We start from the raw sequence: 20,924 nt of genomic DNA on the forward strand, positions 1-20,924 counted from the left end.
CGCAGAGATTCAGGCCCTGTCCTGTAAGCTTTAAGGTCCAGTGGAAAGGACAGAAAAACACTAATCGTTGAGAGAAATGCTATGGTAAGGGTCACAAAGAGGGAGCCCTTCTCCCTGTCTGGGTGGGACAGGAAGGTAGAAAGTTGCCTGGAGGGCGTGGCATTTGAACTGGGCTCTCTGCTCTGGGAAGGCCCTCAGTGCCCCATCAGTTTTCCACTCCACTGGCCTGAGTCACCCACAGGGACCCTCGCTGTGTCCTCCAGTTTCAGATCTTGGTGTCCGGCCTTAACTCACTTTCTGCCAACACCTCCACTGCAGGGATCACTGACTAGTGGGGCCCAGCCTCAGTCACACAAGGAGACCCTCCCCACAACTCCCCGACACTGTGCCCCTCCTGCTGGTCTCAGGAATCTCCACTTCCCCTCCGGTATTCCCTGGTTCCAAGCACTTCCTCAATCCCTTACCTCTCCAAACTAGTCTAGTTTCATTCTCCTCCACATGCCTGAAACACAAATGTGCTTTAGTTCCTCTTTCTTTGGGAGAAAGAGTGTATAAAACTGCCCAGCCTTTTAAAACACAAAACTGGGATGTTTCGTGGGGTGGCAGGAGGAAGGAGAAGTTTACATGTTTGGTCTTTCTCTCAGTAACCCAGACAGTTACTTATTAGATGACGGGTCTATTCTAAAAGTTTTGCATTTCTTGCTCATCACAGCCCTGTGAGTAGTTGATATAATCATTCCCCTTTTGCAGTTGAGAAAACAGAAGCTGAGAGGGTTGAAGTGACTTGCCCAAGGTTACAGCTAGTACTGGTATGATTAAATTGAAATTCCAGTTTACCTACTTCCAGAGCCCAACTCCTAACTTTAAAGTGTGAGGAATGGTTAAAAATTCAGCCAGAGAGGAGTCAAGCCCTTATAAACCATTCAAAAAGTGTGGTCTTAATCCTGAGGATGATGGGAAGCAATTATAGGGTTTTACACTGAAGGTATCAGATCAGATTTGCATTTCGATGGTTCACACTGGCTGCAGTTTGGAGATGACCTAGTCTCTGAACTTATTCATATTTCTCTGACACCTCCTGTCCCAACTCACACCAGGCCTTCCCTTTCTTATTCCTTCCCTAACTCCTCCACTCTCCCTCCAGTTGGAAGGACTGGAGCTTTGTGGACAAGAGAGAGAAGGCCCGTCTGCAACACCAGGTCATGGAGGATGGAGAATTCTGGTGAGTCCAGGACCCAAGAAGACCCTGCAGGGTAAGGGACAGGGTGGGAGCTGAAATCTCAAGCCTCCATCGCCGGGCAGAGGCCATCAGCTTCCAGCCCTTGGGACATCTGGGCCCTGTTCTCCAAATCCAGCCAGAGACCCAGCAAGACTGAGGTTTTGAGAGGAGCCCAAGAGTCATGGTGATGACTGAGCCCAGGACTGGGCCAGCACGCTGTGGCTCCCACTTCTCTGTGCCCCTCCACCACGCACACTGCTCCAGCCACTTGCTCCCTTCCGGCCTCCGCAGAGCTGTTTCCTGAGCCGAGGAAGCTCTACTTACTCTGCTCAGTCAATGCCCCCCTCACCCTCACTCAGATCATTTCTACCCAGCCTTCAAGTCTCAGATTAAAGGGAACTTTCTTCAGGATCCCCGTGTTTTCCTCAGGATTGGGATTAATTTATCTGTGATACTCATCACCTTTAAAATTGCTTGCTTAATCATCTGTCCTTCCCCAACTATCTCTCTTTCCCCTGGCCCAGTGCCTGAGCCCGGTGGAGGGGCACACAGTAACACTTTGGAGAACTGAATTGCTGCCAAGCTCTCCCATCAAGAACACATGAGTTTGAGTCATTATTGCAAGGGATACATCAGAACTGACAGTACTGACCCTAAAAAGGAAGGACAGGGTCCTCTCTAGGATCATGAACAAGTGGTTCTGGACTATCTCATTGTACTGTGTTAGCCCTGGAGTCTTACCTTTCCCAGCCTCCCATATGGGTCTCTCTCTCTTCTTCCAACCTCTCAGGATGTCCTATGATGATTTCATCTACCATTTCACAAAGCTGGAGATCTGCAACCTCACAGCTGATGCCCTGGAGTCCGACAAGCTTCAGACTTGGACAGTGTCCGTGAACGAGGGCCGCTGGGTGAGGGGCTGCTCTGCTGGAGGCTGCCGCAACTTCCCAGGTGGGAGATGCTCTGGATGGGGGAAGGGTCCAAGCAGAACAAGTTCCAGGTAGAAGAATATTAACTAGCATTTGCTGAGTCTCTACAAAGTCCCAGACACACATTATCTTATTTAACTGTCCCCATTTTACTGAGAAGGACACCTCCATGCTGAGGAGTTTGCATTAAGGAGCTGGTAACAACTTTTAAGCAGGTTATTATGTCAGAACAGGATTGTGTTCATAATGCTGAGGATGGGACTGGAGGACTGAGTTAGCAGCTTCTGCAAGAATTCAAGCCAGAGATGAGGAAAGCCTAGGCCAAGTCAGGAGCAGCAGAGATCAGGGGGATGGGGCAGGTTGAGGGGAGGGAATACTGGGTGATGTGGAGAAGGAAGAGCAACTTCAAGATTCCCACTCTGGGAGCCTGAGTAGATGGTGCCAGGGATGTAACATGAAACACACAAGAGAAAAACAATCGGTGATTTTGTTTGTTTGTTTGTTTTTGATGGAGTCGGTTTGGGGGAGGGGAGGGGAGGGAGGGGAGTTTACTTTGGGACATGGGAAGTCTGAGGCACCTGTAAATATCCAGGTGAAGACAGTGTGATAGAGAACTGGATGCACAGATAAGAATGGTACTTGACTCTACGATAGGGACTCAATATAGATTTGTGGAAGGAAGGAAAAAAGGATGGAAAGAAGAGAGGAAGGAAAGGAGGAAAGGAGGGAAGAAGGGATGAAGGGAGGGAGGAAGAAAAAAGAAAGATCAAAGGGACAAAGGGAGGGAGTCAAAAGAGACATTGAGGCTGGGATCTGCAGCTCAAGCGTCACCAGCATGCAGGGAGCAGTTAGAAAGTGGGAGTTGATAAGACAGCCTAGGGAGGTAGAATGATGGGGTGAGAGAAGAGGCCTAGGACCAAATCCCAGGGACCAACAACACTGACGAGGCAGGTGAGGAAAGTGAAACCATCAGCAAAGACAGAGAATGAAAGTTCAGAGAGGAAGGAGGAGCCACACAGGCATCAGCGCAGCTCCATCTGTATAAAGGTGTAAAGGCTACCCCCACACACACCAAATAATTAGACAAATGCCTGGATCGTTTTGTTTCCCTACATATTTGAGCACCTAGGTGTGGGGGGATAGAGATAAATAGGTTCCCTCTTTCTCATCTCCGGTCCTGCCTTGTCTCTGAGAGGCAGATCTGAATGTACAATTCCTTTCTGCGGGGCACAGACACTTTCTGGACCAACCCTCAGTACCGTCTGAAGCTCCTGGAGGAGGACGACGACCCTGAAGACTCCGAGGTGATCTGCAGCTTCCTGGTGGCCCTGATGCAGAAGAACCGGCGGAAGGACCGGAAGCTGGGGGCCAACCTCTTCACCATCGGCTTCGCCATCTACGAGGTGCGCCGTCCCCGATCAGCTTCAGACCAGGAAGGAGGCTTTCAGGGGGCTTCCCGAGGGGTCCCCCGGCTTCCCCAATACCCATCAGCCCCCCAAACTCCTGATATCAGGCCCACTTGTGTCAGAACCTCTTAGAAGTTTGTAATGAGTGGAAAAAAAACCTCATCTAGGGGAGGTGGAGGGGGGCCAGTGCTCTCCAGGTAGGTACACGGGGAGTCAGACCCCTGCGTTTGCTTTATGATTGCTAGCATGCCCTTTTGGCAAGCTTTCTATCCCCATTCAGATCTGAAATCACAGAATCTAAACACCTTCCTTTTCTGTTTCTCCCTAAGGTTCCCAAAGAGGTATAGAAGTGGAGCAGCCCAGCAGTGCGTGCAGCGTTACCCGGGGGCCTGTGTCCACCTGTGGCACATTGGGGAGCCTCCTGTGGGGTTTGTGGGCAGGACTACAATAGGAGAGGGCCTTGCCCTCATTACTCAACTCCAGAGCCAGGGCCTCAGGGTACTGCATGGCCTCCTGACCACTGCCCCTACAACGTGCCCTTTCACCCCTCCCGCCAGAGACTGTCACACACTCACACACTCGCTCACACTCACACACAGAGTCACACAGACACATTCTGAGGCTGACTGCCCTCTTTGGGATGGAGGGATTGCCTCCCTCAGACCCCAGCCACGGCTCCCCCTACCTCCTGGGGGTCCTTCCCCAGCCTGGAGGTGATCTGCAGCTGAGCAGCGGCAGTTCTGGTAAGTGGCCCTGAGTGGGGGATGCCGGAGTTGACACTCACTTCTGGATCACAGCAGAAACGGAAGGGGATATGGATGGAGTAGGGAGCTCCAGGGATGTTGAACTATTCGAGGCCTTAGGAATCAGAAGTCGGTAGGTCATGACTATGAAACGGGTGACCAGGGAATCGGCAAGGAGGACTCCCTGGAGGAGGACTGAGCAGGACAGGGCGTCCCTCCCGAGGGGCTCAGGTCCCTTGGGCTCTTCTCTCCCTCAGATGCACGGGAACAAGCAGCACCTGCAGAAGGACTTCTTCCTGTACAACGCCTCCAAGGCCAGGAGCAAAACCTATATCAACATGCGGGAGGTGTCTGAGCGCTTCCGCCTGCCTCCCAGCGAGTACGTCATTGTGCCATCCACCTACGAGCCTCACCAGGAGGGGGAATTCATCCTCCGGGTCTTCTCTGAAAAGAGGAACCTCTCTGAGTGAGTCCCAGCCTGGCTTTTCCCCCTAAGAGCCCACATGGCCCATTCCAGAGATTAGAGGTGTGAGGCAGCTGGACAGGTCTCCTCCATGAGTCCTGGGATATGCTGACCAGGCTGTACCTCTTCCCCTCTTCCCAAGCCACTGGCCACTTCTCCCTTACATACATCCATCACACAGATAGTTACTGAGCACCTGCTATGTCCCAGGCACTCTTCCTCTAGGCACTGAGGATAGAGCAGTGAATTAAACAGAAGGAAATCCCTGCCCTCAGGGAGCTTAACATTCTAGCATGAGACGACAATGTACAGGAAAAAGTATACAGAGTATATTAGATTTAGATAAGTGATAAGGAGAAAAAATAAAGTGGGAGGAGGGATAGGAGCAGCTGGGGGTGATTGAACTTTTAGGGTTAGGGTGACCAGGGAGGCCAGCAAGGCCACATCCTGCCCTCTTGGTCATCAGAGATGAGTTCATAGGTCCTGCCACTTTGACCTCTGTCCCTAAAAGAAGCACAAGATCCATGGATAGGTGGCTCGGTAATGCATTTGGGGAAATCTGGACAAAGCCAACAAGAAGCCCTGTGTCTGCACTTGGCTGCAGGGAATGATACCTGTGGTGGAGGATGTTAGTTCCTGGGGTTCTCTTGAGGTCAGTGCCAACTTGACTCTGAGAAGCCAGGTGACCTGAGCAAATCCCCTCTGTGCTTTACTCCTGGTGACACTGAGATACCCTCATGTTTGTGTTCCTCACAGGGAAGTTGAGAATACAATCTCCGTGGATCGCCCAGTGGTAAGTAGTTTGGCTCTTACGTGTGACAAGGCCCAGGGCACAGGCGGGTGATGGAGGGGAGAGTGGGTATCAGCAGAGGGGCGTGGGAGTCGGGTGTGCAGAGCAATTACTCCGTGTTACTGCAACTTCTGTGTGGCATGGCCTGAAGTCATGGGACTTACGTCCTGGGGATATTTAGTTAGTTCAGGGGCTAGAAGAACAGAAGAGAGTCCTAGAAGGAGAAGCAGTCTGAACAATTAGGGGGAGGGATCAAGGCCACAGGAAGGGATGACAACAGCAGCAGCCAGCTCTGGATTCTGAGTTAGAATCTCATAGAAAAAAAACAGCCCTACACTGACTCTGGAGTCAGCGTCAAAACCTGGGTCCTCCACCTGCCAGCTCTGTGACCTAGACAAGTTATGTAACTCCTCTGACTCAGTTTCCTACTCTGTAAAATAGGGATGGTAATATGTGCCTTGCAAGGCTTTTCTGAGCTTTGAATCAATGAGATCATGTACATGAAGGGTCTGGCAAAGCAAGGGCCCTTAAATGGTGATTATTGTTCATGTGTTTTACATCTTACAAGGTACTTCTCACATGTGTCGTCTCACTTGATCCTTGCAAGGCTTCTGAGATGTAATAATAAGGTCATTCTCTGTGATTTTCAAGTAAGGAAGCAGAGGCTCAGTGGGGTTAAATGGCTCCCTTGAATTCACAGAGCTTGTAAATGGCAAGGCTGGAACTCACATCCAGATTCTCTGAGCCCAGACTCAGGCTCTCTCCCCCATCCCATGCCGAGGGCTGTCCCCCCCAGGGTGGGAGGCCCAGGGTTAGATGCACAGAGCTGGTGTGTGTTGGGTTCTCCTTGTGTTGAGGAGTCTTGTGACAGCCTTGGACTTTGGGCTCTGGCTAATAAATTGTCCCTTGTGTTCTGTGGGTGTGTCCTGGGCCAGTGAAAGGACAGCAAATGCCCCACTGAGTTGTCTTCTGGGTAGTAACACTCATGGTTCTAATCCTGACCCTGTGCTAGTGGCAAATCTCCAAGTGCCTCTGAATTATCACAGACGTTGGTTTTAGTATTAAGTGCATTTGGTGCTAGTCTCATCTTTTGAATGTCAGTAATCAGTGTATTTATCAGACATTGCAAACTCAAAAGCTTACGGGGACTGGCATGTCACCTACCTGAGTGGAGCAGGCAGGCATGGGGGTTTTGGTGTCCCTACACTGGTATATTTGCCTGTAGTTCTCAACTGACCCTTGGTTTCAGTGTTGGAGAGACAACTGGTGTGGTGGTGTCTGCAGCAATCTGGAGGGTGCAGAGAGCTGCTGCTCCCAGCTCCCTGGATTGCTGTCACAGGGGGCCACAGGCCCGTGCAGCCTGCCAGACCTTCTAATTTTACCAAAAAAACCACAAAACCTCAAACTCTGTAAGTCAAATAAAATTCATTTTTAGGCCAGTGTGGGTGAGCCACTTTTTTTGGTGTTTTAGTAACCAACTTCATTAAAAAACACAAAACATCTGCCAGAAGATCCCCTTCCTTGGCCATGTCCAGTAGCAGAGAGGACTACAGAAGCAAAGCCATAGCAGCTGCTAGTCTCTGGGCCTGGAGAATTCTCTTCTCCTTTCACCCTCCAGTCCCATTTGGATCCATGTGACCTGGATTTCTGAACCCTGGAACCTCACCCCACACTGAGGACCAGGTCACAGGGAAGCCAAAAGCCACTGGATTTTCTGGGAACTTGCTTTTCACTTATTCTGCATTTATTATTTCCTTTCCTTGTGCAGAAGAAGAAAAAAACCAAGGTGGGTGTAAGAGGGTGAGTGGGCAGAGAGCATGGCGTGTGTGTGCACATGAGCATGCGTGCACTGGACTTGCCCCCTCCCCCCAGTCTTCCATCTCCTTCCCTGAGTTCCTGTGGCATCTGTGGGTACACAGCAACAATAGCTAATGCTTGCCGAGTGGAGGCTACATGCCAGGCACTCTTCTAGGTGTTTTCCATGGATTCTCTCAACCCTCACAGCAACTCTATCAGATTGGTACAGGCAGACCTCGGAGATATTGCAGGTTCAGTTCCAGACCAGCACAATAAAGCGAGTATCGGAATAAAGCAAGTCACATGAATATTTTGGTTTCCCACTGCATATAAAAGTTACGTGTACACTATACTGTAGTCTATTAAATGTGCAATAGCATTAAAATTTTTAAAAAGTACATACCTTAATTAAAAATACTTTATTGCTAAAAAATGCTAATCATCATCTGAGCCTTCAGCAAGTCACAGTAGTAACATCAAAGATCACTGACTGCAGACCACCATAACAAATACCATAAAAATGAAAAAGTTTGAAATACTGCAAGAATTACCAAAATGACACAGAAACATTAAGTGAGCAAATGCTGTTGGGAAAATGGCACCGATAGACTTGCTCAACACGGGGTTGCCACAAACCTTCCATTTGTAAAAAGTGCAGTATTTGCAAAGCACAATATAACAAGGTATGCCTGTACTACTATTATCTCCATTTTCAAAGGAAGAAAAGGTACACGCAGATTGACTAACTTGCCCAAGATCACACAGCCAGTAAGTGGCGGAGCCAGCCCTTGGAACCAGGAGGTCTGGCTCTGCAGTCTGTGCTCTGAACTACCATGTTATATTGCCCGCTCATAAGAGGGAGGGAGAGGACGGCCCTCCAGTGAAAATGGGCCTGACATGGGGGTCCTGCAAAAACCAGAAGGAGCACCTCTTCTTTCTCAGAAATCGGTTTGGCTAAGCTAAGCAAGGCTTGATTCTTGAGGGTAATGGCAATGGGTTCTGTTCCTCAAGGGACAGTGAGAGAGTTATGTGAGGATTTCCATGGAGAGTGAGGGACTTGTGATGCCATCTGTCTGCTCTGCAGACAGGACGGCTCCTTCTCCCTCCTCTATTTCCCTGCCTGCTCCCCACTCCTTTTTTCTTAGCTTTCTGCGGAAGGGGTGGTTAGGATGCCCAGAGGGGCTGTCACTGCCAGGGCTCTTGTTCCAGGTGAAGCCTATTGCAAATGCCCTCCTACACAGTGACCTCTCTCTCTGAACTAAGCCCCCCTAAGTCATGGGCCCTGATGGACTCTGCTTGCTGTGCGCATCCAGATGGCACAGGGGAAAGGGGAAGGAAGCTTCACTGGCACAGCCCCAGAGGAGCTGCTCAACATGACTGTTATAGAGGAGAAATGAGGAGAGCTACCTGGGCAGCTTCCCCCTCCTGGGGTCTTAAGGAATAGTCCCTCCTGGTGTCCTGGTTAAGACCACTTTGCTGTAAGGACACCATCACTAAACGTGACCATGTGTGCTAAGAGCATCTCAGGGGCCTCAGATGAAAGCTTCCGTCTGAGACCAAGGTCACTGTTTCCCTTGTGTGGTTCTGGAACTCGAGATTACAGTTGTAATCAACGCCATCCTTACTCCATTCACCCCATCACTTCCCCATAGTCTTCAGGGTGGTAGTGCCTACAATAACGGTGCCCCTTTTAGAATTCTGGTTTGACCACCCAGAGTGCCATCCAGAAATGACTGACCTTTGGGCATCCTCAAGCCCACGGAGCAGTAGCCATAGGCTATCAGACAAGGTTTGGTGTTAGTGTTCATGACAGTGTCTGGAAGGATCCGTCGTCATAGGGGTCCTCCAAGCACTGGTGCTGATGCAGACCAGAGCGGAGATTCATCAAGCACCTAAGCACCTAACACTGCATATTAAGGCACTGTGCTGGGGTTAAAATATACATTGTTTTCATTACAACAGTATCTACAAGGTAGGTGCTGTTATGATTCCCCTTTTATAGATGAGGATAAAGACTCAGAAGTACTTGCCTAAGGACACACAACTAATGGAACTGGAAATCATATCTGTCGGCTCCAAAACCCATGTTTCTTGCCCTCAGCTCTCTAGTGCAGGCCCCTTACACTCCATTGCCTGTGTTGCCCAGACCCACACTTGGGTCCCAATATGTGTGCCTGGCAGGGGTGCCCCATGGCCACACCGTGTCCATGGGCACACATCCCTGCCTCAGACCGTGAGCCCCACTTGCTCTGGGATTCCCTACAAGCATCAGTTACTTGAACAAGAAGACCCTTTGCTTGGAAGGCAGAGCAAGCCAAGGTATTTGGGGCCTGCTGGGAGCTAAAACCGGGGAAGCTCTTTCCATAGGTCTGTCCAGTTGTGCTGTCCCAGATGAACAGTAAGGAAAGGCAAATGGGGACTCAGAGGGTGGTCAGGTTCCATTTCTGCTCTGAGAGACTCTGATTGCCCCCTTGCTCTCTGCACTGCAGCCACCAGCCTAGCCTTTCTCCTCTGGCTTTCCCTGTGGGATGTATACACCAACCAGTACTGGCACAGCATGGCAGCTGCTCTCCACCCTATCCTCCTCACTTGCATGAGCATGTCTGGCAAAAACCCCTTATATTTGTGTAGAATGTTAAATGTTTTTGCAATACAGTTTTACATTCAGTATCCCATGTGAGCCCCATAGAAGCCCAATGAGAAAGGCAAAGCAGGTTTTATCATCCCCATTAATAGATGAGTAAACTGAATCCAGAGGATATTTCTCAGATGTGAGGGGTACGGCTGGGACGCCAGCCAAGTGTTCTGACCTCACTCACTGACCGTGCCATTAATCAGAGTCCTCTTTTCAATGTGTCCTCTGCTGAGTCCTAGAGGTTCCTTGGAGGTGCCTCAGTAGCCGCCACGGTGATGTGGGGATGCTGAGGGAAAAGAGCTCTGCCTTCTTCATCAAGCAGAGAAGCTCTGTTTTTAATGACTTCTGGGGAAATTTAATTTGAACAGTATTTCCATTTGAAAAAAGAAATCTACAAAATACTTGAAAATCACTGCACTAGATCATGCTGCTTTTAGCATTCTTAGCATTTTCACGTGCACTAACTACCTTGCTTAACCGTCATGATTCTTCCATGAGAAGATAAGGAACTGAAGTCCAGAGAGACTTAGCATCTTTCCCCAAGTCACACAGCTTGTTAGTGGCAGAGATGGAGGTGGAATGGAGGTTCAGGAACTCCCAACTCTGCTCTTTCCCTCTTCACTGGACAAAGCTGGTCCAGGAGGGAGGCTGCCTCCTTGTGCCGGCTCAGCCAGTAATCCTTGTTTCCTTCCTGCCCCCTCCCCACTTCCCTCCTCTCTCCAGCCTATCATCTTCGTTTCAGACAGAGCACACAGCAACAAGGAGCTGGGTGTGGACCAGGAATCAGAGGAGGGCAAAGACAAAACAAGCCCTGATAAGCAGGCGAAATCCCCACAGGTTTCCTAGCATGTGCATGAATGGGGTAGCCAACACACAACTGAGGTCTATCCTCTCCGGGTGCATGGGGGTTGGAGGGGCCACAGGGGTGGGGTGTCCCTTTAACATCTAGAGGTTTGGGTTTGTCCCACTGACCTTTTCTCTCATCAAGTTCTCCTAAAATTTGGGATGCTGCCTGGGTGAATGTCTTGGGGTTGGCTGCCACACCAAGCTGGTCCTGGCCTGGGAAGGACAGGCTGAGCCTCCCGGCTGGAGCCCATCCAGACAGGAAAGAAAGAGGGATGCAAAGCCTAAGACAGCAGCAGCTTGAGATGGAACAACTCTGTTTCCTGGTGTCATTATCAATGGGGAAGATAAAGAATAGTAGTGGAAAAGGGGGATGACACCAGATATGGAGTCCTCCAGAGCTCAGGGGGCGGTGTTGGGGCAGGGGAGAGGTGGTCATATAAAACTTACAGGAGGTTAGACTAAGAGGCAAAAGTCCACAGATAAATCCAGGGCTATCTCTATCCTGTAGTGCCCATGCAATGGAGTGGGGAGGGGAGGAGGGTCCTCTGAAGATTTGGCCTTGACGACAGAGGCAGCTGGAGGTATCAAATTGGTCTGGCCCCCTCTGTCCTGCTGGGGCTGATTTGGTTGGGATGGTCAGGCTCAAAACAGTGGAGGGGGCTCTAGCTGGTGGGGATGAGGGGAGAGGACCAAGAGGGCCGTCTACATGATTGCAGAGCTAATATACCTCCTCTGGTTAGAATGTCTGAGCTGCGGGGGTATGGAGTGAAGGGTCACTTGGGCCTAGACAACTCTCACTCCAGATCACCAGGTTCAACTGAGAAAGAAGAGCATTTGCCCTGTACCCAGCTCCTGCTGCCACCTAGGGCTGTTTTGGGCACCTGGCTCCTTCAGTCCAGAAGGAACTTTCCTCTCAGGTCTGTCCATCTCCCTGGTCCTCACCAACCAGTTTTCCTTTGCGCTTCCATAGTCAGAGCCCGGCAATGCTGACCAGGAAAGTGAGGAACAGCAGCAATTCAAGAACATTTTCAGGCAGATAGCAGGCGACGTGAGTACCTCCAACCCTGGCTCCCACAGACACTCCTCTCCTTGATTAATTGCTCAATTTGCCAGTTATTTCATTATGGTTCAGTAGAGGTCATTTTGGCTTTTGGTGGAAACAGGGTGTATGAGTGTAGCGCAGAAATCCACAAGTGAAGTCCTTGAGTTTTTGACCAACACACCCACTGGGTGGCTCTGAGCTGCCCACTGCAGTCTGAACAGCTGAGGCTGCAGGGTGTCTTCCTCAGAAGAGCCCCAGCTTCCCCATGACAGAATAGCCCTGGCAGGAACTTTACAACCACGGACAGCCGGGATTTGTTTTGCAAAGCCTATGCTCCATCAGTTGCTGTACTCTTGAACCATGACTCTCTTCTCCCTTCCTCCTCAGGACATGGAGATCTGTGCAGATGAGCTCAAGAATATCCTTAACAGAGTTGTGAACAAACGTGAGTGGCTCAAACTGTGAGAAACAGGTGGGTGGTGGGGGGAGTGTGTGACCAGTTATCTGAAAGCAGCTCCTCACTCTTCTCCATACCTCCCAGATAAGGATCTGAAGACACAAGGCTTCACACTGGAGTCCTGCCGTAGCATGATTGCTCTCATGGACGTATCCTTTCTGCCACCCCTTCCCAAGCCTCTGTCATCAGCCCCCGTGCAGCCTCTGGGGGCTACGGCAACAATGGAGGGGGGGGCAGTCAAGCAGAGGGGCTCAAATTCATGCCTGAGGAAAGATTTAAGGAGGCCCTGAGTTAGAACTTCCTGGCTGCTGGTCTGAAAGCGGCTGTTGGAGGAGGTACAGTTGGGAAGAACACTGGCCCCTGTTCTTAACCTCAGGCCTGGGATTCTGCCTGGGGCCCTGCCTAATGAAAGTGGTCCTTAGGTTCCCTGGGTTATAGAGCAGGCATTAATTTTGACTCGGGAAGCATAGAGGAGGGTGTTAAATACCAGGACAGGGCAGAGTGGGATATCCTGGGCAAAGCTCTCCTATCGGGCTACCTTCCCTGCACAGGCCCCTAGAAAGCCCTCTCCCCATCCAGGGGGATTTTGCTATGTGCCCTGTAGCCCTGACTTCCTTCCTCCAGACAGACGGCACTGGGAGACTGAACCTGCAAGAGTTCCATCACCTCTGGAAGAAGATTAAAGCCTGGCAGGTGGGATGAGAGAACGAAGGTGGGAGTGAGGAAGGGATTGATTCAGAGATTCAGTGTGCAACCTCTGTCCTCAAATTTTCTATTGCCAGAAAATTTTCAAGCATTATGACACAGACCAATCCGGCACCATCAACAGCTATGAGATGCGAAATGCAGTCAATGACGCAGGTGTGGGGAAGAAAGGGGGTGGCCAGGATGCGGACTGGAGCCAGTGGGAGTGGGAATGGGAGGGGAGGAGGGGGCCACTTGGGCCCTACTAGAGAAAGGAATGAGAGAGGGCTTCTCGCTTTCCTCTCCCAGGCCCCAGAATGACCAGGAGGCAGGGGAGATAGCACGCAGGCCTGAGGACTCCAAGCCTACCCCCACCTCTCCTGTGCTCCCCCCACAGGCTTCCACCTCAACAGACAGCTCTACGACATCATCACCATGCGCTATGCAGACAGGTCCATGAACATTGACTTCGACAGCTTCATCTGCTGCTTCCTCAGGCTGGAGGGCATGTTCAGTAAGTAGACAGCTACCCTTTTGCTCTCTTTGCCCCTCCTGCCCCCTCTCCTGCAGCTACAGCTGTGGTGGCGGGAATCTCCACTAACTGACCTACTGTATGACCTTGGACAAATCCCAATCTACTTTATTCAGATTGAACAAAGGTGAAGGGCCTCTTTAGGCTCAGAATGGGATGGCAAAGGGAGGGTTACTGGTGGTACTCTGCCTGGTAGATTTTCGTGCTGAAGAGCAGCACTTAGCACACGGTCCTGTTAAGAAAAGGTAGAGCAGTGGAGGGGGACTGAGCCTTTAACTGGCTTCTGGCCTGTGCATTCTTCCACACAGGAGCTTTTAATGCATTTGACAAGGATGGTGACGGTATCATCAAACTCAACGTTCTAGAGGTAAAGCCTAATAGAAGCAGTACAATCCCCCTGTACCTTAAAATTCAAGGTAGAGGAATCCAAGAGGAAGACTGGATACACTATGTGCTCCTCACTTCCCAATGGTGGTGGAGGGATGGGATGGGAAAGGAACATAAAGGGAAGCTCACGGCTCAGCAGGATGTGGCTGTGGCTCATAGGGAACGTGTACTGGGGGAAGGCTCCAAAGAGGCCACAGTTCTACAATGACTTTATGCTGGAAAATATGTACCTTCTAGGAGAAATCTGTGGGAAGGATGCAGTAAACCCCTGCTTCTTAGAAAATCTTCCCAGTGTCTGGCATGCTGGGGCTGGCCCTTTCCTCTACCCTGTTAGATCCCTATGGCTGGGCTCTTTTCTTGTTTGCATTCTGATCTTGGGACTTCCTCTTTCAGTGGCTGCAGCTCACCATGTATGCCTGAACCAAGCTGGCCTCATCCAAGGCCATGCAGGATCACTCAGGATTTCAATTTCACCCAACAGAGCTAGAGCCACTTACCTCAAAGGACACAGTAGCTGCACCCCCAACAGACCTCCAGGCACCTCATCGGTCTTGTTCCTCCTCTACTCACTTCCTTCTCAGCCTCAGGGTATCTGTCCATCTGTCATGCCCAGCCTCACCCTTTAGCTAAGGAATGGAGAAGGGAGAACAACTCTGTCCCTGTGCCACATGGAGGCAAGTGTCTCTGTCTGCCTCATCTAGCCATGGCCCAGTGATAGCTTTGCTTGGAGTCTGAGTGGCCTCAGCTCTGAAGCAAATACTCCCTTTAGCTTGCCCTCAGCTGTTCGCAGAAGCATTTGCCAGTGGCACTCAACACTTCCTGGTGCTAGAGCCCTCTATCACCTTTATATTCTCCCACTCACGGGACAGCAGCCCAATGAGCATTTGGTTCTGCCTGACTGTTTCAGGATGGGCCTGCTCCACAGTAAACTAGCTCAGCGGAAGAGGGTTGGACATTTTGGGTTATCTGACTCATAAGTCTGGTTACATTTTGAAAAAAGTTGATCTAAATAAATGCACCTATATAGCTGGCTTGATCGTGTTTTGTTTTCTCATATTTAGATGTCAGCCATAGCAGGGATGAGTAGCTCCAATCTTACCCATCACGTATAGAGAGTCGTAGTTTCAGAACACAGCAATGGAAAATACACGCATACACAAATAAATCCTAAACCCCACTTTAATCATGCCTTTTGCTATTTCTTGAGCACAGGAATCACTCAAATACTTTCCAAGATACATGAGGAAAGGAAGGGGAATAGCTGATGGTGTCCAGATCAAGACAAAATGGGTCACCTATAACCAGAGGGGCCAGTTACCTGAGTGTAATGGAGCAGAGATAAAGTTTTTAATCCTAGTTCCTCCACTAATATTGACCTACTGTGTGACCTTGGACAAATCCTTATATGTAGCTGTCTGCTGAGCTTATCTGGACCATGATCTTTGGCGTATCTACAACCATCTTTCATTTTCTACCCAATCTCCTTCTTGTTCTCTATATCAATGTGGAAAAGAAGGGTTTGGCTATGAATATGCAGATAAGGTAACAAAAATAAACAATTAGTAAAAGTACTTTATTTTCCCCTTATATTTGCTTTATATCTTGCTTTACAAAGTTAGGAAGTTCGCAGCTTTATACCAAAATGTAAGAAGGCTAAGCTATTTGCTTATAAACATTTTTGCAGTCAAGTATCATCTGATTTCATTCTTCTAACCCATATTCAATTAAAAAAAAAATCAGACACCAAGGATGCTGGCACAGCTCTAGGGCATATATTTCTCTTGAGTAGGAGAAAGATCTTCAATAGCCTTTCCTCCTTGACTCTCTCCTCCCCCAATTCAGTTAGGCTACTACCTTGAATTTAGAGGAAATCTGGGAAAAGTTAGTTACCATGTGACCCCGCAAGGCCACATACTTGGGGGTTGGAGGTGAGGTTAGAAGTTACTGTCTGGTAAGCAGTAGGTTTGGTTTAATCAGGATTTCACATCCACTTGTATATGGAACTCAGTATAACCCAAATCATCTCTACCACAGCTTCTAATTCTAACCATTAGACAGCTTCTCTGAAATCCTAAGGAATCTGATGATTTGGGGCAGGGATAAAATCACTGTTTTAACAATGTGGCAGGCATGGCCTTCTTAACAGTTTTAGGAGTTCTCCTTTAGGTAACAGGAACAAAATTTATAAGATAGCGTATATAAATTGCAAACCAGAGGGTACATGCTGTTTAAATCCCACTTCACAATATACTTTCATTTCCCCTCCAATAAATTCTCTTCCATAAAATATACCATACCATTCCGCTAAGTTTTGTACACCTACTCCCATCAAATCATCCACATATCTAGTCACTAAAGTTGTGCACTGTATAATCTACCAAAAAGAAAAAAAACCCTTTGTTAGGCAAATAATCACTTAAATGGCAGTGATGTTGCCTATAAATTATAGATAGGTCAGGAGCTAAACACTCAACTGCTAACTCTTCTGAGGCAGAAAAAAAATTCTCCACAAAAGCAGGAGTGTTAACAGCAATGACGTTCTCTCAAATTCAAGTAACATCAGGTCAAGATAACTTTGTATTGTTTAACTGCTTTACACTGAGTAGAGCAGTATACCAAAATTTTGAACCTGATTAAAATCTTCAGGATAAAACTTGAAGTGACTGATATTTCATCAGAATAAACTGCCATTAAAACCCTAGCATATGCACACAAAAGGATTTATGCTATGGTTAGAAGTAAACACAAGTAATTAAAAACAACATTCTAAAAATGGCCTCCAATTCCTTATAAGAAATGAGTTGTGTTTTGTCAGGTCATGTAACCATTTCTTTCCTCAACAAAGTACTAAATATCAGAGCCAACACAAATCCCTGAGCCACTGCTCTACTCTGAGGGGGAACAGAAGGCCAGAATCAGCCAAGACTAATTGTAGAAGACTTAAAACAAGACTTTTGCATAACTTTCAAGACACTTAAAAGTAATAACATACAACCATAAGCAGCCAAGATGCTTATGGTGCCTTTATTTCTAAACAGATGGCTACAACAGTGCATTTAGGGCAATATACTAACCTGATGTTAAACGAATTTTACACATTCCTCAAACAAAAACATTATTGCCACGGCTTCAGAGAAAATTCTTGTGAAATGAGGGAAAGTATTACAAGTATAGGTGCCCACACGCATACACGTGTACAAGGAACATCCACAACTGCACACATAAAGGCAGACAGACTGTGCACGACTCCATGAAAGATAAGCTCAAATCAGTTTTTACTGATTCTATCAGTCTGTTCATACCTACAACATTTCCCCATGACTGCCCAAAATCTCACATACCCCTTTCTAGCTGTACAGAGGCTCCACCACTCTCATCTTTTCAGACATGTCCTCAGGCAGGACAGAAGGGCACCAACGCAACAGAGTATGCAAGACTTCCTCAGCACACTGCCCAGCCAACGTGGAAATGTGGGTTCACTACAGCCCAAAGGAAAATGCCAGGTTTAGCAATAAATCCAAACGTACTTTCCTGGGAATCACCATTCCCAAACCCACAGAAGAGCTTAGCTTCTTTGGTCACCTGTACAGGAAATGGGGTGAGAGATGGGAATGCTTGCTCTCAGACAGAAACAGCACACATAAACTTTATGCAACAGGATCTTCTCTGTTCTCTCTCAAGTGTCATGCAAATCTCAATAGTGTGGTCATCACAAGAGTTCTGCCATTCATAAGGACAGAAGTAAATAGCTTGTGGAACCATTCATTATCTAGATGTAGCTCCTAGATTAGTTCTTAATGGTTTTTTTGGATCCAGTAAGAACCACTGGAGGCTTCCCTGGAAAAAAAAACACCTACTTAGTCTTACACACAATTCCAGGGGGTCTGGATACCCTCTTGAAACCTATCCATGAACCCCTGGGGAAGTCCCCCTGCCCCAGAGCCTGAATGAAGACATGTGAGTAGAAGTGTGTGTACTAAGATGGGTGGAGATAAACCTGGATGCTCTGCAGTCCTAGGAAAGAATAGGCATCACATCTGAAGCTTGGTATGTGGCACTGGGCTCTTCTCCCTTTTTCTCTCTCTCTCTGTATAATCTTTCAATTTTGAGAATCTAGAAACAAAAGGCTGGAAAGCAACACCCCCATGGCTTCTCTTAAGAGTCCAGAGAAAATCCAAAAACAAAGCAGTCTCATGAAGGCTTTGTTCATTTGGCTGCTCTCAATGGACAGGTAGGGTCTCTCCCTTCGTCCTACTCCACCCTTCCTTCCCAGCTAGTGGGGAGGTGAAGGCAAGACACTGGTCTTTAAGAAGCCTGCTTGAGGCCTTGAAAACTATATTCAGATGCTTTATCCTGACTCCCCCATTTGGGTACTGCGGGTGGGTGGAAAGTACCCTGTGAACCCAGAGGAAGTATATGATGGCTACTGTCAGTCTAGGCACAGCCAGAGAATAGAAGAGTGGGGTTTGGCAATGAAGTAAATGACAAGGTTTCAAACCCACAGCCCACCTGGAGAGTCAGAAGCTGGAAAGAGAGATAAAGGTTATACCTCCAGTTCGAACACCCTGCCAATACCTGCAGTGAGTGCCCAGCTCTAACAGTGAGATTTCCAAGTAGATGTTAGGTATATGCACTGCCTTGAACTGAGCACTCTATCAAAATCTGCAGAAGTTCAATAGGAAGTACTGTCTGTAAGGACTTGTCATTATGTGATTTGCTGCCTGAGTTCCTAAAATATAATCAGCAGAGCAGTTACTCTAACTGTTAAAAACCTACTGTGTGTCCCTTTAGCATTTAAAGCCAGCTCTGTCTATCTACAAAGAGCATACTGAAACACATTGTACATAATTGTTAAGAAAGGAAACTATTTGCTTCCAATTTAAATATCCAGCTGTTACAATTAACTGATTGTAATAATTAAGGAGAAATTAAAATTGATCCTAAAAATCTAGCATTGGACAAATTTGTACTTAAAAGCCTGCCTATAGGTTTAAACCATCATAAGAACAGAAACTAAAAATCACAGACTGAAATCAATAAAATATACATGATTAGGGTCAAACTGGGTAGCCAATTAAGATCTGTATCTTTAATAAACATCTGGAGAACACCAGTAGCATAAATTACTATATGCCATGCTGTCCCAGAAGAGTATGGTTCCTTAAAAATCTGTTTAAATCTGACAAACCTCCAGCAAGAACTTAGAAGTGTAACCTATCATCCCATAAAGCTGCCCAGACTTATGCTAGTGGTAAGCCTGGCTAGTAACCACTCTCTCCTTCCCTGATTCACTAGGGAAGGGAAGACACTGGCCTGTGTAAGGGGCTGATGTGAAATTAGTTCAACTAAAGACTTCCCAACATGGGAGGCAAAAAACTTCATGAATCAATTTTGCTGTCATCCTCAGCATGTCGTTCAATGTGTCCTGCAGCATCCTAGGAATAAAGGGAAAAGGGCCCATGAGAGAAAGGATGGTAGTAGGACAAGAGAAAGTCAAAGCCAGGGAGCTTCACAGGTACATTCTAAGATCCATACATGAAAGGCAGTTAGGACCAAGCACTCTAATTTACATGGAACTGTGCACTTAAAGATGAGTTCTTTTTTTTGTGTGTGTGATATGCGGGCCTGTCACTGCTGTGGCCTCTCCCGCTGCAAAGCACAGGCTCCGGACGCGCAGGCTCAGCGGCCATGGCTCACGGGCCCACCCGCTCTGCGGCATGTGGGATCCTCCCGGACCGGGGCACAAACCCGCATCCCCCGCATCGGCAGGCGGACTCCCAACCACTGCGCCACCAGGGAAGCCCTAAAGATGAGTTCTTAACAAGAGCACTGCAATAAACCTCTAGGTTCCGTTATTGGACAGGAAACATGTGAAAACATTCTCTTTAGACATTTTCTCAAAAACTACCTATTCTTCATTTGAAACCTCATTAAGCTATCCACCAAATCCCTAGATAGTAATAAAAAGAAAAATCCCTACACTCTCCCTGTTTATTGCAATTCTGAACATTCTAATAAGGCAAAAAAGGTTTACTGAACCCTGCTCTGAGCAGTCAAATGACCCCAGGTTGACCTCAAATCCCACTGATTTACCTGTTTGGATCCTTTCCTAGCAGTAAAAAAAGCATCACAGTTCTTCCAGCGACATTTCAGAGTTTGAAAGTTCGGATTTGTATGGTCAGTCAGCAAATGTTGTTTTAGATGATCTATAACGCCAAATATCAGAGAGCAACCATGCCACTGGAGAGAAACAGAATGAAAGGGTAAGTTACAAAGAGCATAGGAAACATGCAATGAGAATATTCCTCACTTGCATCCCGTAAGTAAGCCCCTAGTCTTTAATTTATTCTTGGCTAGAAAATTCAACAAAGCCAGAGGCAACCAAATTAATCATCAATTTAATGAGAAACTTGAAAAGACCGGAAGTCTTTTGACAGTGCAATATTTTGAGAAGGCAAAGCACTAAGGCAGCCATTATATCATTAGATAAGGAAGCTGTTAGCAAATACTGATGGACAAGTTACATAAAATTCAATTTAAACCATACTTATGCTTTATCTTGCCATTATAAAATGAGTTTCTTAGTCCATTTATTTAAGAAAGGCAAAGAGCTTTCCTGCAATAAAGGGTTATTTTTAACAATTCTAAGAACTGTTGACTTGTAAACTTGAAAATACAAATGTCTGATAAAGAAAACTACATTTGTGGAAATACTTGTAGAAAACTGCCAAGGAAGCCTGACTTTACTCACAATTTTTATTACTTGAATCAAGTCTTGTGATCACCTACTTTTTTTTTTACTGTATTATAAATGTGGTTATGTTTCAATTGTTAGTCAGACAGCATAAAGACTCTTTGTCTTGGCTTTTTTTCCCTACAGGCTTGTAAGAAATCCTATGATTCTCATTCTAAAATGTTCATTTCTAAAAAGTAATGCAAATTTGAGTTTTTCCTCTGTAAGCACTATTCCATCCACCCCAGCTTTAAAACCAGA

General features: G+C 47.5%; 2 protein-coding genes across 4 annotated transcripts in view; one reads left to right on the plus strand and one right to left on the minus strand.

The window, feature by feature from the left end:
* The window catches only part of CAPN3 (calpain 3), a 48,873-nt gene extending 33,912 nt beyond the window's left edge, over positions 1-14,961 (plus strand). Inside the window, exons 9-24 of the mRNA XM_059058036.2 lie at positions 1,145-1,222; positions 2,010-2,170; positions 3,382-3,551; positions 3,884-3,895; positions 4,555-4,763; positions 5,517-5,553; positions 7,319-7,336; positions 10,706-10,819; positions 11,799-11,876; positions 12,258-12,315; positions 12,412-12,476; positions 12,952-13,020; positions 13,110-13,188; positions 13,409-13,525; positions 13,852-13,910; positions 14,324-14,961. Of these exons, the coding sequence (XP_058914019.1) occupies positions 1,145-1,222; positions 2,010-2,170; positions 3,382-3,551; positions 3,884-3,895; positions 4,555-4,763; positions 5,517-5,553; positions 7,319-7,336; positions 10,706-10,819; positions 11,799-11,876; positions 12,258-12,315; positions 12,412-12,476; positions 12,952-13,020; positions 13,110-13,188; positions 13,409-13,525; positions 13,852-13,910; positions 14,324-14,350 (1,351 nt within the window). The 3' untranslated portion in view covers positions 14,351-14,961. The remainder of the gene's footprint in view (positions 1-1,144; positions 1,223-2,009; positions 2,171-3,381; positions 3,552-3,883; positions 3,896-4,554; positions 4,764-5,516; positions 5,554-7,318; positions 7,337-10,705; positions 10,820-11,798; positions 11,877-12,257; positions 12,316-12,411; positions 12,477-12,951; positions 13,021-13,109; positions 13,189-13,408; positions 13,526-13,851; positions 13,911-14,323) is intronic.
* Positions 14,962-15,091: 130 nt separating this feature from the next.
* ZNF106 (zinc finger protein 106) overlaps positions 15,092-20,924 on the minus strand; it is a 64,372-nt gene continuing 58,539 nt past the window's right edge. For all 3 annotated transcript variants that reach the window (XM_067029065.1, XM_059058098.2, XM_067029064.1), the window contains 2 exons: positions 20,024-20,170; positions 15,092-19,365 (listed from right to left, as the gene is read on the minus strand). In XM_067029065.1, coding sequence (XP_066885166.1) covers positions 19,309-19,365; positions 20,024-20,170 — 204 coding nt within the window. In that variant the 3' untranslated portion in view covers positions 15,092-19,308. The remainder of the gene's footprint in view (positions 19,366-20,023; positions 20,171-20,924) is intronic.

This window comes from Kogia breviceps, chromosome 3 (genome assembly GCF_026419965.1).
Source record: "Kogia breviceps isolate mKogBre1 chromosome 3, mKogBre1 haplotype 1, whole genome shotgun sequence".
NCBI lineage: Eukaryota > Metazoa > Chordata > Mammalia > Artiodactyla > Physeteridae > Kogia > Kogia breviceps.